Source organism: Epinephelus fuscoguttatus, linkage group LG18 (assembly GCF_011397635.1).
Source record: "Epinephelus fuscoguttatus linkage group LG18, E.fuscoguttatus.final_Chr_v1".
NCBI classification, from domain to species: Eukaryota; Metazoa; Chordata; class Actinopteri; order Perciformes; family Serranidae; genus Epinephelus; species Epinephelus fuscoguttatus.
This window is the reverse complement of record NC_064769.1, coordinates 16,560,457-16,573,414: the sequence shown is the minus strand read 5'-3', so window position 1 is coordinate 16,573,414 and position 12,958 is coordinate 16,560,457. Positions and strand designations below refer to the sequence as shown.

General features: G+C 41.2%; 1 protein-coding gene across 2 annotated transcripts in view; it reads right to left on the bottom strand.

The window, feature by feature from the left end:
* LOC125905619 (astrotactin-2-like) overlaps nucleotides 1-12,663 on the bottom strand; it is a 431,706-nt gene extending 419,043 nt beyond the window's left edge. For both annotated transcript variants that reach the window (XM_049603723.1, XM_049603724.1), the window contains exon 1: nucleotides 12,083-12,663. In XM_049603723.1, the coding sequence (XP_049459680.1) occupies nucleotides 12,083-12,509 (427 nt within the window). In that variant the 5' untranslated portion in view covers nucleotides 12,510-12,663. The remainder of the gene's footprint in view (nucleotides 1-12,082) is intronic.
* Nucleotides 12,664-12,958: the final 295 nt, after the last annotated feature.

The window sequence follows — 12,958 nt, the reverse complement described above, 5'->3', positions numbered from 1 at the left end:
AAAGCGCAGTCTGAGTGAAATAAGTCTGACAAGCTCAGAATGAAAGCAGAGGTTGGTGAACAATATATGGAGTGTGCATGAAAGACGCAAGGACAGGAGGGAGAGAGAGCATCTGGAGCCCAAACAGAGTGAAGCTGGGCTTTCATCCTGCCTGTGATCTGGAAATCTAACCTGTCAACCAGTAGGAGGACATTTACAGGCCATTTGGTCTGTTTGAAGCTGGAAGAGGGGGCTGCGAGTGAATTCCTGTGTGACAGGTTCCGGGTAAAACATACATTTTACTGACAGTTTGATGCTGACTCTCATCTCCACCTTATTCCTCAGTGGTCTTAATTACGGCAGGCTGGTGCGGTTGTGTTTTGCAGATTGCAAGGTGATGGACCCAGCCATGCACCGGCTCAAATATTAATTCAAACAATTCAATTTCCTTTTGTGAGAAGGACACGTTGTGCAATCAAAATCAGCCAGCCAAAATAATAATTTGGACGTGGAAAAACTATTAAAATGTCAACATAAAACACTGCTAACAGGGAAAAAGAGTGGACAAATGGAGTGAAACAGCCTATTTTTGGCAATGCACTGTTTCCTATTTCACATTATTCCTATTAATCCTGAGGAATGAATTGGTCTTTGTTGCCATTTTTGTTATTGGCAAGAAGCAGATACCACAGAGAAAAAAACAAGTTTGAAAATTTATTGCTTGTACTGATGACTGACTGATCCTTTGATTTGTGCAAAATTAGTTATGTATGAAAATGGCACAAAATCTCTAAAAGAAAGATAGAAGTATCAATAAATGGTCTACACAAAAATTACAGCAGCTTTATCAGGGACTCTATAAGATGTAAGCAGCACTTCCATTCGTCAAAAGCTGCTTCTCTTGTGTGTTACATAACGCATTAGCACAGCTGTCTGCAACCGACTGACTGAGTATCAGCAGGCAGGTATGCAGCATTTCCATTACAACTCTCGCAAGATAAGTTAGAACTTGCACACGAGTGAGAGCAGAGCCCAGGCAAAGGAAACTCCACCTGCTCTTGAGTGCCATGATAGCTCCCACATGAGGATGAAGTTCACATTTTTGTTCAACACTGCAGCTTCCAAAAGAAGCAGAAATCCTAAATGTGAGTTCACACCGCCTCAAGGAGCAAACAAAAGTCTATTCCACACACGCATTTACTCTGTCTGCTCTCCAAGCCTTTTTCTCTGCTCATGGTTCATTTAGTTGAGACAGTCAGAGGTGGACTCCGCTATTGTGTTCATTAAAGTCATCTGCTAAGTTCAAATCCCAACGCAAGGCCAGAACTGTCTCTCAAACCAGAAAAAGCTAAAAGGTATTTAAAAGAGTAGTTGGTGGTGGCTTCTTCTTTTTATGTGCCGTCTGCCTTTGTACATACTGTAGGAAGAGGAAATATTTTCTCTGCAAATGTGTAAAACCACACACCAAGGAATTAAACCACTTGAAAGTTTTTGCATTTATCTGAAGTCTACCCAGTCTCCAGAGTAAACGTTGGCATTGTATATTGCTGCAAACCACAGATACGAATTATTTTTTATGATATTATGTAGCGGATACATTAAAACTTTATGTTTCAACAGCACTGTGGTTAATGCGAGGTTAGGTTAATGCACACACACAAAACAAGGACAAGATCCTTTTTTTTTTGGCTTTGAACACCTGTTTTTGCTGCAATTCCCACTGGAAACCAACCTCCTTTATGGCACTACACCAGCTGGAAACACAACGTCTCAGGAAAAACAAACTGCTTTTTGTGGCACGATCCCAGCCACAAATGCCATGATGTCTACTTAAAAACAACATATATATATATTTTTTTTTGGCACAATCCCAGCTACAAATGCAGTGATGTCTAAGAAAAAAAAAAACTATTCATTTTCGTGGCACAATCCCAGCTACAAATGCAGTGATGTCTACTTAAAAACAATTCATTTTCGTGGCACGATCCCAGCTACAAATGCAGTGATGTCTAAGAAAAAAAAACTATTCATTTTCGTGGCACAATCCCAGCTACAAATGCAATGCATTTATGTCTACTTAAAAACCATTCACTTTTGTGGCACAATCCCAGCCACAAATGCAGTGACGTCTAAGTAAAAACTACTCACTTTTGTGGCACAATCCCAGCCACAAATGCAGTGATGTCTAAGTATAAACAACTCATTTTTCATGGTACAATCCCAGCTACAAATGCAGTGATGTCTAAGTAAAAACAACTCATTTTCATGGTACAATCCCAGCTACAAATGCAGTGATGCCTAGGAAATAACAATTCATTTTTGTTGCAAGATCCCAGCTACAAATGCAGTGATGTCTACTTAAAAACAATTCATTTTCGTGGCACGATCCCAGCTACAAATGCAGTGATGTCTAAGAAAAAAAAACTATTCATTTTCGTGGCACAATCCCAGCTACAAATGCAATGCATTTATGTCTACTTAAAAACCATTCACTTTTGTGGCACAATCCCAGCCACAAATGCAGTGACGTCTAAGTAAAAACTACTCACTTTTGTGGCACAATCCCAGCCACAAATGCAGTGATGTCTAAGTATAAACAACTCATTTTTCATGGTACAATCCCAGCTACAAATGCAGTGATGTCTAAGTAAAAACAACTCATTTTCATGGTACAATCCCAGCTACAAATGCAGTGATGCCTAGGAAATAACAATTCATTTTTGTTGCAAGATCCCAGCTACAAATGCAGTGATGTCTAAGTAAAAACTATTCACTTTTGTGGCACAATCCCAGCTACAAATGCAGTGACGTCTAAGTAAAAACTATTCACTTTTGTGGCACAATCCCAGCTACAAACGCAGTGACGTCTAAGTAAAAACTATTCACTTTTGTGGCACAATCCCAGCTACAAATGCAGTGATGTGTAGGAAATAATTCATTTTTGTTGCACAATCCCAGCTACAAATGCAGTGATGTCTAAGAAAAAAACAAATCATTTCTATAGCGCAATCCCAGCTACAAATGCAGCAATGTCTAAGTAAACTTTTATGGCATTACCCTAGCTTGAATTTAGGTGATGGCTCAGTAAAAAACAACCCCTTTTTATGGCAGTATTCTAGCTAGAAAGGCAGCGATGTCTATGTGAAAAACGCCCACTTTTCATGACACTATCTCGGCTGGAAACACAGCAGTGTCTAAGTAAAAAACAACTGCTCTTTGTGACTATCGCAGCTGGAAACACAGTGACAGGTAACTGAAAAACACCCATATTTGGTGACTAAAGAGCCGCTGGAAATGTGGGGATAACTAGCTTAAAAAATGATTTTGTCGTCTGCAGCTTTGCAGCCGTCTCACCTTGGTTTCACGCCATCCACTATCCCCTCCACTTCCCAGTGACAAAGTCAGCTCATACACTACATCACTTTAGAAACACTGATATGATACATATGAAATGTACAAATGTAATGTATCTGTGAATTTTTTTTCTTTTGGCACCTGATCAGTTTAATTAACAGCCGCATTCTGTCAGTCGATTCAAATTATAAAATGTGTATTAATTCACTTAAAAAATATCGAATTAATGTTCAAATTTTCAACATTATGTACCTAAAAATTTCAGTCAAATGAACTCAACATCAACCAAAATATTCAGAGGAAATGCCTGATGTTCATTTGCCAGGGCCACTGTCTAGTTGTTATCTCTGTCTGTGCTTCTAAATGTGCCTGTGTAAATGAGAAGCAAAAGAAAAAAATAACTCCCACATCCCCAACTCTTTCCTTCATTTCGTTTTTTCATTTTCAGCTCCAGATACACATTTACTTTCATCAAATATAAAGCAACCCCTTGTTACGTTAAAGACTTGGTATCAATATATATATTTTTTTTTCTTATGCGAGAATCAATGCTCAAAATTAAACGTCAGGACGGCAAGCATCTGTATCGATCCGCCCAATTTTAAAAGTGAAATACCAAGAGAGAAAAAAATACTACATGCTGACAGAAGTAAAGGAGAGAAAAATATCTTCAACTCAAACTGCTGGACTCGCTGTGAACTTCACAGTCCTATCAAATCACATAACGGTAATAGAAAAAGTTTATTCATCCTTTTGAAGCACAGCTTTCATTTTGCACAAGTTCACATTAATTCCAACTCTGTTAAATCTATTTGTTAATTGGTTTAGAAATCTTAAGAAACCTTGATTTCACCTTTTTTTAAGCTGGATTCAATGCCACTCCTTTCCTCAATCAACCTTTAATGGAAACTTGCCCTTCTAATTCCTGTCTTTTATTCAATCACATCAGAGCTTTGGATGAAAGGTTACATGTTCTTCTCTTGCAGTATACTGAAGTGGCTTCAAGCAATTGCTGTGTTGTCCACAGATGATGACCTCAGTGATCTGTAGGCATATTTAAACTTTGTGAAAAATTTAACAAACCTACATCTATCATGCTTGGTTTTAAAGATATTGTGTGCAAGTTGATGGATTTCATCCGAACTCCCCGAGCCCCAAACGTCTGGCTCGCACTGTAAAAAGTATTTTACTAAGAGAGCAAATACATTACACAGTTTTTGTCACATGGGGCCTTCTATTATGTGGCGGGGGACACATCGGAGGAGCCCAAGGAGCAAAAAGAGCAACTAAATGGAATTGCTTTTATAAATCAGTGTCACATTATGCATTCAGTGCACAGAGTAGAAAGCCCCTTTACAGTACACAAGCAGAAAGTTTATGAATCTTTTGGGGATCAGCTTTTTCTCTTGTTAGATATGCCATCCGGGCTATTCTTTGATACTAGTCTAGCTTTACATATCAAGATAAGTTGTCTTGGACTAATAGAGGTACACCCACATAAAACAATGCTGTGAAAAAGCTCAGCAAAAGTCAATCAGAGAGCAGAAGGTCGCAATCAAACTCCTACAGGGACATAGACTGTTGAAAAAAGTTCAGGTTGCTTTTAATTTTTGATGCTAATGTCTCAATAAATGCAGGTTGCTGGTTTCAGTTTACATGAAAAGAGACATAATAGTACTGGTGAGAGTCTCTGGGCTTGTCACTGAATCTATAAAAGCTTTCAAAGCCATAGTGGAGGTCCTGTGTAAAATGCTAATTGCTCAAATGCTGGTAACAGTGGTTCTATATGCTACGTATATTGGATATTTAGTCTATGACCAGCCTGCTCAGCCCAGACTTTCGAACATCAGATACAACCATTACATTTCATAGAGCCTCTGCAATTACATGTATAAGCAGACAACATAATTTGTTTGATACATAAGTAAACAGAGCCCGCGCCTCATGTTTATATATAAGAAAGGGTAAACACTTTTTCAGGATCTACCTATTTATTTATTTATTTATTTATTTTTTTTTTTTCCAGCTAAAGTAAACCACCCCAAAAGATAGCATCTTTACAGACTCATTTTAAACAGACAATATACGACAAAACAAAAACCACTGAACTTCGCCATTCCCTCATTTGCCAAACGTTATCTTTGATCTTTTTTGGCCAATTAATACAATAGAAATAAAATGTATGAACGATTGTGTTGTTGCTTGGCATAAATCAGAGGAGAAAAGGGGCAGGAAAAAAACTGAGCTAGCGCATTCATTAGGGGTATTTACATGAACTTCATTGTTCATTCCGTCAAAGATAACTACAGTGCCCCCCTCAGCAATGGTAATGATCAAATGATTATGCTGAGATCAAAGCTGTCCACCACCGCCACAAGGCAAGGCTGGAGACACTGGTGGCAAAAACAAAGCATTACATAATCAAGTTCCTGCGAAGGAAAAGCAACCAGCATGGGTCACTGACCACAATTCATCCATTCTCTCCATGCCATCACTTAGGCCTGTCACCATTAGGCTAAACGAGCATGATTCTTCACTCTCTGCCAGTCAAATGAGTTTCCCGTTGGGGAAGGTAATACAACCGTACAATCTGTTGTTTGTTTTCCAAAGAGCACTCTCTCACAAAAGAAAGATGTATGTTTCTCTATATATACACTGTATACACACACACTGCAAACAAAGCAGCATTTAGTATTAGGGCTGACACCTTCTGCACACAGAGAAATAGGATTATTGTTTCTGTACCTAAAGGTACATTTATTAGAAAAGTACACTGCAAGGTACAGAAATGGTCCTTAAGGTAACAACTGTGAACCTTTATTTGATTTTAGAGGTACAAAATGATGGCTGACAGCAAAGTGTACATACTTTTAGCAAGGTTAAGGTACAGGCAATGTGACCTCATGGTCACTAGGGGTGGGAATCACCAGAGGATCCACGATACGATATTATCAGTATACTTAAGTCACAACATTACTGCGATTTCTTACTCCAATTTACAGTCACAAATTAACCTTACCTGCATGTCTGTGGGAGGAAGCCAGAGTACCCAGAGAAAACCCATGCTGACACTGAGAGAACATGCAAACTCCTATTCCAGGGTTTCAAAACTCTCAACCTGGGTTCAAACCAGGAACCCTCTTGCTGCTCGCTTGAGGCAATAATGCTAACCACTGTTCCTTGATTTATTGGTGTTTGGTCGGCTTGTCGTTTGGTTGGTCGATATGCTCTTGTGTGTCCAAATTCCCACTTATCAGACAATTGCTGGTTTTACTTTCATTTTTCTCATCCCATAATGTCTTTTTTAAAAACACCTAGCTTGGAGGTTTAAGACAAAATGGAGGCGCAAAGCTTTTTCAGCTGAGATCCCTTAATTAAGTCTGGTTGCTATGGTACAGAATATCCACACAAGTTAAAATGTTGGCACAATGTAGTGTTCATGCCCCTCCTTCACTGTGATTGGAAGGCTGGGTAAAAAGTTGCAGTGTTTTAACCAAAGTTGAACATTTTTCAACTCCTTCTCAACCAGAAAAAAATGTCCAAAATGCAGCACTCAGAGCAGAATACATTCTCAGCGCGTCATCAAGGTTCTAGTGTTTTTAACAAAACGAAAATACTTGGCCCTCCCATTGCAAAGACTTCCAAAAATACGGTGGCCTCAAGCAAAATTGCTTTGATAGAATGCACTTCTTGTACTGTCACCAATTTAGTTAGAGTAGCATGCAGATTTTTATTGCCCATCAACCAATTGATTGGTTGAAGAGTACTTAGAATTCCAGATTCTTCTTTTGTTGATTACAGCCTCGTTCAGCATATCAAACAAGCAAATACCAGCATGTTGTTTTTTCCCTTAATTCCTCACACATCTTGCGTCGCCTTTGCAAAAGCTGTCAAACAACGTCAGAGCTGCCACCTTTATACACAACAACCACACAAAGCTGTGGCTCTGTTTAACACCCAGACTCAGCAATCCTTCACACATGCAAGTGTAACCCACAATCAGCGGCAGCATCTTAATCATCATTAAACTTTAAAAGCATCCCAGTTTTTAAAAAAATGGAATATTGATTGATAGTAGCTATGTGGACTGCATAAAGTTTTATACGCTCAGTAAAATTACCCATCACCCTTATTTTTAATTTCACCATATCACAGTTGGCTCGAGCTGGTAAATGGTCTGCACGTGGTCTGAGGTTTAAAAATGTACATTCTCAATGCATATTTCATGAAGACCAATGCATGTGTATGAAATGTTCATTTTTGAGTGTTTGCACTTTTAACACAAAGGGACCCTGGTCGCTAAAATGCATTAACAACCAGTGAAGTGGCTGATGAATCAAATCATGCAGAGCTTGTCGCAAACCTGCCATTTTGTTCTGTATGATCAAACCAAAAGGACATGAGACTAAAAAGACTGGAGGTAGGGTATGACATGCACAGAGTGTGGTTAGGAACAGAATTCACACTACAAATGAGACCGCCAGTGGTGGAGCATTCATCTTAAAAAGACAGCCTCCTATAGGTCTATTATAGCAGGTCAAATGATGACAAATAGACCATTTGATGGCCTGCACAAGCTCCACCACTGATCCTATTCTCTGTGGTCTCCTTACACCCCTCCGTATATCAGTTGGATGAGCTTATTCATACTATTCCCAACGACACTCCATTCAGCACTAAACTAAGCGCTATGCTAAAATTTAAAAACTCCACACAAAAAACTCACACCTCCACCTCAGCTCCACACCGTGTAATAACTTCCATCTCTTCTGTTGACCTTACCCCCCCTCTTCAGTGCTTGTCCTGCAGTGCTAAGCTCAACCCCTGACATAAGATTGTAGTGCAGTGTGTACATGTTCGGTGCCACAGGGAATAGAGTGCTCCGGTGCAGGCATTCTCTTTTTTTCACTTCACCACTGTTGCTTTTAATCTCCCATCTCTAAGCAAGCAGGGTTTGCTGTAACTCCTACTTACAGAGATACAGCAAGGTAGAGAGAGAGAGAGAGGGGGATGGAGAGGGAGAGGAAAAGGCTGGTTGACAAGCCCAAGTTCGATAAGAAGCGTGAAAAAATATACTAAGATGCGGTGGGAAATTAAAAAATGTGATGCTTAAGTCCGATGCGATGGATTGAGACGATAAAGGACAGGGAGACGTTTGAATGCTCGGCTCCCGCGCTAAGTGCCTGAAGGTTTTCAAAAAGGTGAACTCCTAATGAGGTGTTTACCGAGTCAGCCATGTTGCTAAACATATCGATTTCCACCCAGTCCCACATCACTTAAAATGAGCAAAGAAAATTATCTTGTGTGACAAAGCGTTGCGGGATTGAATTCTCTCCCCAGAATTTCTGAGTGCGGTGCTGCAAAATTGTATTACAGTTCCAACATATTCTGCACGCTAAACCTGCGTTAAAAACTGGCACTGAAACTCAAATTTAAAAGTGAAACGATGGTGGAACAGTAGAGTTTGATGGCACTAGGAAAGGAGAGGAAAGCCCTGAAGCTTAAAGTTAAACACCTATTTCCTCGAATATGGCTCATATACAAAACTCTTTTTTCCGGTGCACTAAAATGCACCCACACAAAACAATTAAACGTAAAGCACAGACTGCTTATTGAATGTGTCGATTTCCCTCACTGTTTCCTGTCTTTCTTTTTACATAAGGAAAACAACAACAAGAAACGGGGGAGGGGGCGAAGAAGCCCTGTGCATTTCCTCCGCACTGCCCTTTCTGCTCATCCATTCTCCATGACACTTGAGGTAATAAATCAAAGCTGAGCAGGCAGCAGGCCACAGTGGGAAGGGGACTTGCTGTCCTTTTCTCCCCCCACCTTCCTTAACCTCTGACGTCCATTTCAACAAAACAATCGGACATCTGACAGTATCGAGGAAAAGGACAAAGGACTGCGCTCATTAGGGTTTGGATGGCATCTGGCTAATAAGACACGCTCCAGCATTTCTGAAATCTCTCTGGTGCCATTTTCTAAAAAAAAAAAACAGTAAGTGAATTGTGTGATATCAAAGGAAGGAAGTACAGCTGAGGAGAGGAGACGGTGTCATGTGTGGTGACATATTGTTTGCACTTCTACATGTCAGTCAAGTGTGGCACAGCAGTAAACACTGACTGATGAGGCAGTAGTAGTGCATGTAAAGCAAAATGGTGAGCATATATTCATAAAAAGTCCAATAATTTGGTTCAAAAATAAAGTTATTTTAAGCGTGACAAGTCAAAATGTGCACACAAGGACTACAACTTTCAGTATGTTCACTTCCTGCTTTTAAAGTCAGTAAGAAAATGTCTTAAGATTACATTTCAGTTACTCTTTTACCACGAGTTTAATTTATTTGCAACAGTTCTCTGATATTTAGTTGAGATTACCTATTGGAGTTGTTGTTGTGGTTGTTAGCCTCTTTTTTTTTTGTAACAGACACTGATGTTAACAGCTTTCTGAAAGCTTCCAGAATAGAGTGTTGATGGGTGTCTGCCTCAATCCAATACAGTCTACACACCATACACGCCTATATAATGTTTAGTAGGTATTAAAACATAAAACGGAAAAAGGAATAAATAAAAAATGACAATCCAAATGCCAGAGCTGTATCTTAAAGTGTTTTTGGTGATGCTTAAGCTTTTGTAGCAACCTGGAGCACCATAATTCACAATTTTAATAGGAGCGAGAAAAGAATAAGGTGAAATATTGATGAAACAAAGGCAATTCTGATCATAAAAATTCACCGTCTATGTGATTCAATTTGCTTATTTTAGTCCCACTGAATCAACAACGCCGTGCGTCTTTATGATGTCGGGGGGTGCAACATTTCATTTCACGAGCAGAACTCTGCCACTAATACATCCATCAAAAGGAAGGCTGTCGAGATGGCCCGATGCGTTGTGGCAGTGAATGCTGAGCGCGAAGGGGAAAACACAGGTGACACCAAAATGTCAACTTCCGCCTTGGACGTCAGGATCTTAACACAATTATAATAATGTGACGGTTTGCGCAATGTGTGGTGGTGTAATGACATACCCAGCAGGTGTTTACATACCAGCATGGAATGAAAAACTAGGATTTCCCAGGAGACGACGTGCAGTATGTGAAATGAAAGTGTCTGCAGATTGTATTATTTTGAACAGAAACACGTCGCTGGTGTTTTTCTTTAGGTATGAATTTCTTTTCAGTGTCAAATGACAGTTTTGTAGTGAGAACATCAGAAAACAACAACACTAGATGTTCCACAATATGGTCAACGCCGTGAGCGAACATGCTTGCATTAAAAAATATCACAGCCCCCTTTTTTTCTCCTCCTCTCTCCACAGCATGCAGTCATGCACTGGAAGGGCGAAGCAGCAAATTTGCTAGCTGGCTGACTGGGAGGACAGAGAGGCCTTTCTCACCAGTCAACGGCTGTCCTTAATGAGAATAGAAAGTGATTTACTAGCTTAATGCTCCAGCCCTCAGCCTGCCCGCCCGCCTTTGCTTCGCGCAGCCAGTTTACTCCTCGCACAGAGAATGAAACAGAGACCAGGGATGGAAAGAGGAGAGGAGAGAAGAAAAAAAAAAGAAGATAGCAAGCCAGAGTCCAAAAACTGTAGTAATGAGACATGGATTTTTTCAGTGCCCACATCAACGACCTCCACCGAGTCTTTGCATCTTCGTATTTGCCATATAACAGTTTTCCTGTCGTACCGAGCCGATACAGTTGCCCTGAACTGATTGGGAACTGGAAAGCATGCAGCATTTTGCAATTATGGTCCACCCTGTGTGGCTTATTGCATTTGACAAACATTACTGTGTGCCACACACACACACAGAGTCATAAAAACTCGGCTCGCACACCAAAGGAGCAAGTATAACAACATCCATCTTTCTCATGAGTCTGTGACATAAGTGAAAAATATGGAGGAAGCAAACTAAGCAAGTCTCCTTCATGCATAGTCTGCTCCTCTGATGGAGCAAGTATCTGTTTCCAGAAAGCAGAAATACTTCCCCACTATCATGCCCTTTATGATTATCCAATCAGTGATGCTGCACCCAGGACCTTTTTCCCCACAGGGAACTTCACATGACCAGAAATGTGGCTCCACTCAGGTATCTTTGACTAAACACACACATATACTTTTCCTTTAAAACCAACCGACAGTGATGCAAACTCCAGCCTGGTATTTTATTCAACTCATACCACCAGCGATGCATGTGTGCCGAGAATTATGTGCTCAAGTGAGAATAAAATACCAATTTCATGCATATTTGCAGGGCCAAATTGCATTCCTTGATTGGGGCACCATACTTAGGGTATGCATGAAATTCAAAGTCATAATCATATTTAACCACAAAATAGGGAAGACAGACAGAGAGGGAGACAGAGTGGGAAGAGACGAGGAGAGTGTCACTTAAACATGAGTGCTACTTAGTTTGGATCCCATGCGGAAGCAGCAGTATTTTAAGTAACACAAGGGAAGGAGGGGATGGCACTGTGGGTCACCTTTTTACCTGGGTTATTTGGCTGCGCGTCATGCGGGAGACACAACATTTTAGTTACCATGGAATCCAAACAGGGTGATGGAAACAGGACAGGTGATTAGTGCGTGTGTGAGCGCGTGATTTGGGAGTGTATCTCAGCGTGAGTGCAGCCCTGCCACTGCGTGTGTGTGTGTATGTATGCATGGTCCCTATGCGCACAAAGCTATACAGTAGGTTGACTGGTTATGGTGGTGGTGGAGGGGAGACACAGTGGCACAGCAGTTCTTACCGAGTGTGAAGTAGGGGAGAGCTGTGTTGTCAAGATCATCCATTACGGAAATTCGCCCAGGTAGGTCTGTTCTAACGAATAACAGGAGCCGGGATTCCCCCCCTCCTCCTGCTCCTCCTCCAGCACCAGTTCCTCCTCCAGGTCCTCCTCCACCAGCAGCACCACCTGCTCCAGCGGCGGCACCCCCTCCTCCTCCTCCGACCACGCTCCCCGAGGCTCCGCCGGTGAAGCTGAACTCGTTCTCCCGGAGTACGGGCAGTGTAGAGACGGTGACGGTTTTCACCTCACATGGCGCCTCCGCGTCGCTCTCTTTGTCCCTCTCCTCGTCGGGCGATGTCGCGCCTCTGTTTGCCTGGACTGTCAAGGTCCCCGTTAACAAGAGCCCCGCGAGAAGGACGCGGAGGTGCGGCAGTATTATCCTCGCCATCCCGCTCCTTGCGTGTGGTTCTCTCGCTTTGAGTGGGGCTCATAAGCTGCCCGTTCACTTATAGTACAGTCGCTGCAAAGGAGTCGCGTCCGTCCAGGAGGCGGCAGCACAGGTGTAGTGAGAATGACATCTCTCGGCTCCTCACACATATCCATCTGTGTTCACACTGTGGGACAACAAATCACTTAAACACGGAGGAGCACGTGTCCATTTCAAGACAGACATGAGGTGGAGTCAGCATGTCGTGGCTTAATTTATGGCGGGGACAAAACAAACAAATTCCTTGATTCTTATGAGTTCACTCCGAAAGAGTGAAAGTAAGAGTTAGTCACACACTTTGGACATTTATTTCTTAAAAAAAAAAAAAAAAATCAGAAACTTGGACTCCTATAAACAAAAATAAGTGATTAAATAAATAGGTATGTGCATGTGACACAACTACTGGAACA